Source organism: Atta colombica, unplaced genomic scaffold (genome assembly GCF_001594045.1).
Source record: "Atta colombica isolate Treedump-2 unplaced genomic scaffold, Acol1.0 scaffold27, whole genome shotgun sequence".
NCBI classification, from domain to species: domain Eukaryota; kingdom Metazoa; phylum Arthropoda; class Insecta; order Hymenoptera; family Formicidae; genus Atta; species Atta colombica.
In genome coordinates, this window is record NW_017259370.1 from 304,132 (window position 1) to 306,717 (window position 2,586).

General features: G+C 30.4%; 1 protein-coding gene across 1 annotated transcript in view; it reads left to right on the forward strand.

Moving 5' to 3' along the window:
• The first annotated feature begins 881 nt into the window (after positions 1-881).
• Positions 882-2,586, forward strand: part of LOC108689547 (toll-interacting protein-like) — a 2,458-nt gene continuing 753 nt past the window's right edge. The window contains exons 1-4 of the mRNA XM_018196352.1: positions 882-1,109; positions 1,534-1,704; positions 1,814-1,947; positions 2,013-2,217. Of these exons, the coding sequence (XP_018051841.1) occupies positions 1,068-1,109; positions 1,534-1,704; positions 1,814-1,947; positions 2,013-2,217 (552 nt within the window). The 5' untranslated portion in view covers positions 882-1,067. The remainder of the gene's footprint in view (positions 1,110-1,533; positions 1,705-1,813; positions 1,948-2,012; positions 2,218-2,586) is intronic.

The following is a 2,586-nucleotide window of genomic DNA, read 5'->3' on the forward strand; positions in this document are numbered from 1 at the left end:
AAATATATATAAAGATGATAAACCAGTATGTTCATTATAATTTTATTAAAATGTAAGATCTAATTGCTTTTGATATTGCAATGTATTTCATCTATTACTTTAAAGATACTTTATTTATTTGTGTGAAAAATAAAATTGAAAAATATTGAAATACATTGTAAATTTTTATATGATGAATCGATTTCCTTAACTCTTATTCTTTTAATCACTGACTTATAAAGAAAAATTGGAACCATTAAATTATCGAGATGAAACAGAAATGATTAATTTATTAATTTAATAAAAGTAGTAATATCAGAGATGATATATCAGACTTAAAACTTGGTTTAAATAAATGAAAAGTGTAAATCGCTAATATAGACTATGATTTTATTTTAATATAAAAAAACAACATGATGCCTTCTTGTGGATAAGGAAATTATATGTAAATCTATCGATAATGTCTATTAATCGCGTAAACATTAAAACAATTTAATTTATTAAATAAAATATTTAAATTGTATCAATTAAAATACTAATTTATTTATATATTTTGCGACACATTCTGGAAAGGAATTTGATTGATGATTTACTGTTGCGCAAGTGTGCGTTGGTCTGTACGTTCTTGTTGAACTTCATAGGCCTGTTTTTTTTAATAACTGAACTTGTTGCATGATTTATCTTTTCTTTTTTTTTCTCCAACGTGGAGAGAAAAGGAAGAAACATGAAGCATACAAGAACTTTAGCTAAAAAGAACAGACCTCTTGCACCGTTTATCTTTCTTCTTTTTCTCTTCACGTTCGAAAGAAAAGGAAGAAAGATGAACGGTGCAAGAAGTTCAGATGAAAATTGTGACACAAGCAATGACCAATCGCACCTCGTTTGGCCTCGTTCCGTGCGCATCAGCAGTCGATCGGTAAACAGTCGCAAACAGTCAGTGCAATGTACGTTCGCGTGATTTGATGTATTTGACAAGTTTCGAAGCACAGACTTTGGGAGCATTTTAGCTGTATGCGGAACGTTGATCGTGATCGAGATATCCTTTCCTCTAGGGGATAGTATCCTTTTTTTTTTTAAATTCTTCCACCATGGACACGGACAGGCCTCAACACGAGGAATGGAAAAAACGGGTATGTACGCTACAGGCTGTGTCACTTATTAGACGGAAATAATTGAGGAAGCCTTACGAGTATTTTACAATGCTGTTTGCATTCTTGAATATCTGGACAAATAAAATAAATCCGCATTTCATTTTTCTACGCAGTAAATGAAACAGAATATATCTCGATGTGTTGATGTTTCAGCATTTAATTTACATGCTTAATAATTTTTGCTATGAGTCAGCCTAGCAGAAACCTTTCTCTTGTGAATTTTATTTAAAATATATAATAATAGATACACATTCATATGAAATTTACAAAAATGTTTGTATTTAAAACATAAATATATATTCAGACGTTGAAAAGAGAAAAAATGTAAAATGCAACGTGATTTAATGTATCTAATGATACTATATTATTGTCAAATTACTGAATCTTAATCCAATATATTTAGGCTTTTGTGGGACCACTGCCAGATAGTTTCTTGAGAATAGAAGAGCGTAATGCACAGTTGCAGCAGGAGGCAGCAGATCAGCAAGCTGCTCTAGCTCTGCATCAGCAGATGCGGAATATGTCAGTGGCTCATGATCCACGAATTGGTAGACTTAGCATAACAATTTCTCAGGTAATTCTCAGATATTCTTGTATGATTGACATTTCCAGTATTGTTATAAATTGAACCAACGACTTAACAATTTGTATCATCTTGCGCTATAAGAAACCACTTTTTCCAGGCCAAATTAGTGAAAAATTATGGAATGACAAGGATGGATCCTTACGCGAGGATACGAGTGGGACACTCGGTTTTTGAGACACATACAGACTCAAATGGTGGAAAAAATCCACATTGGAACAAAGTAATCCACTGGTGAGAAAGTATATTTTGTTTATACACGTATGTAAATATATGTTATAACATTGATTTTATTACAGTAATCTTCCACCTGGAGTTACCCAGATATATATAGAAATCTATGATGAATGTTCTTTTGTGATGGATGAATTGATTGCATGGGGTCATATAGAGATTCCACCACAGGTCATTCAGAAGGGAGAAACACACGAAGATTGGTATATGCTCAGTGGCAAGCAGGGAGATAATCAGGAAGGCATGATCAATTTAGTTTTCAGTTACACGGTAAATATAATAATTATACTATATATTTGTCATTTATCACTAAGTTATACAGTATTTATAATATCAAGCAAACGAAGTAAACAGAGTCACTAAAATTCAAAAGCAATAACTTTTGTGCATAACTTTTAATATTATTTTCCAGTTCTCTCTCTTTACCCTAGTGAAAATTTTTATATGAATTGAAACATTATTCAGAAATACTCAGAAATATTTGAAAAGATTTACATCTTCTCTCAGAATTTTTCATACATGTAAATTCTGAAATATTCTGAAATTTCTCATTAATTAAAAAAAAAAATAATAATTAAATATAATAATTAAAAAAAAATATTTTTAAATTTTATAATATTTCATCAGAAATTATACTTA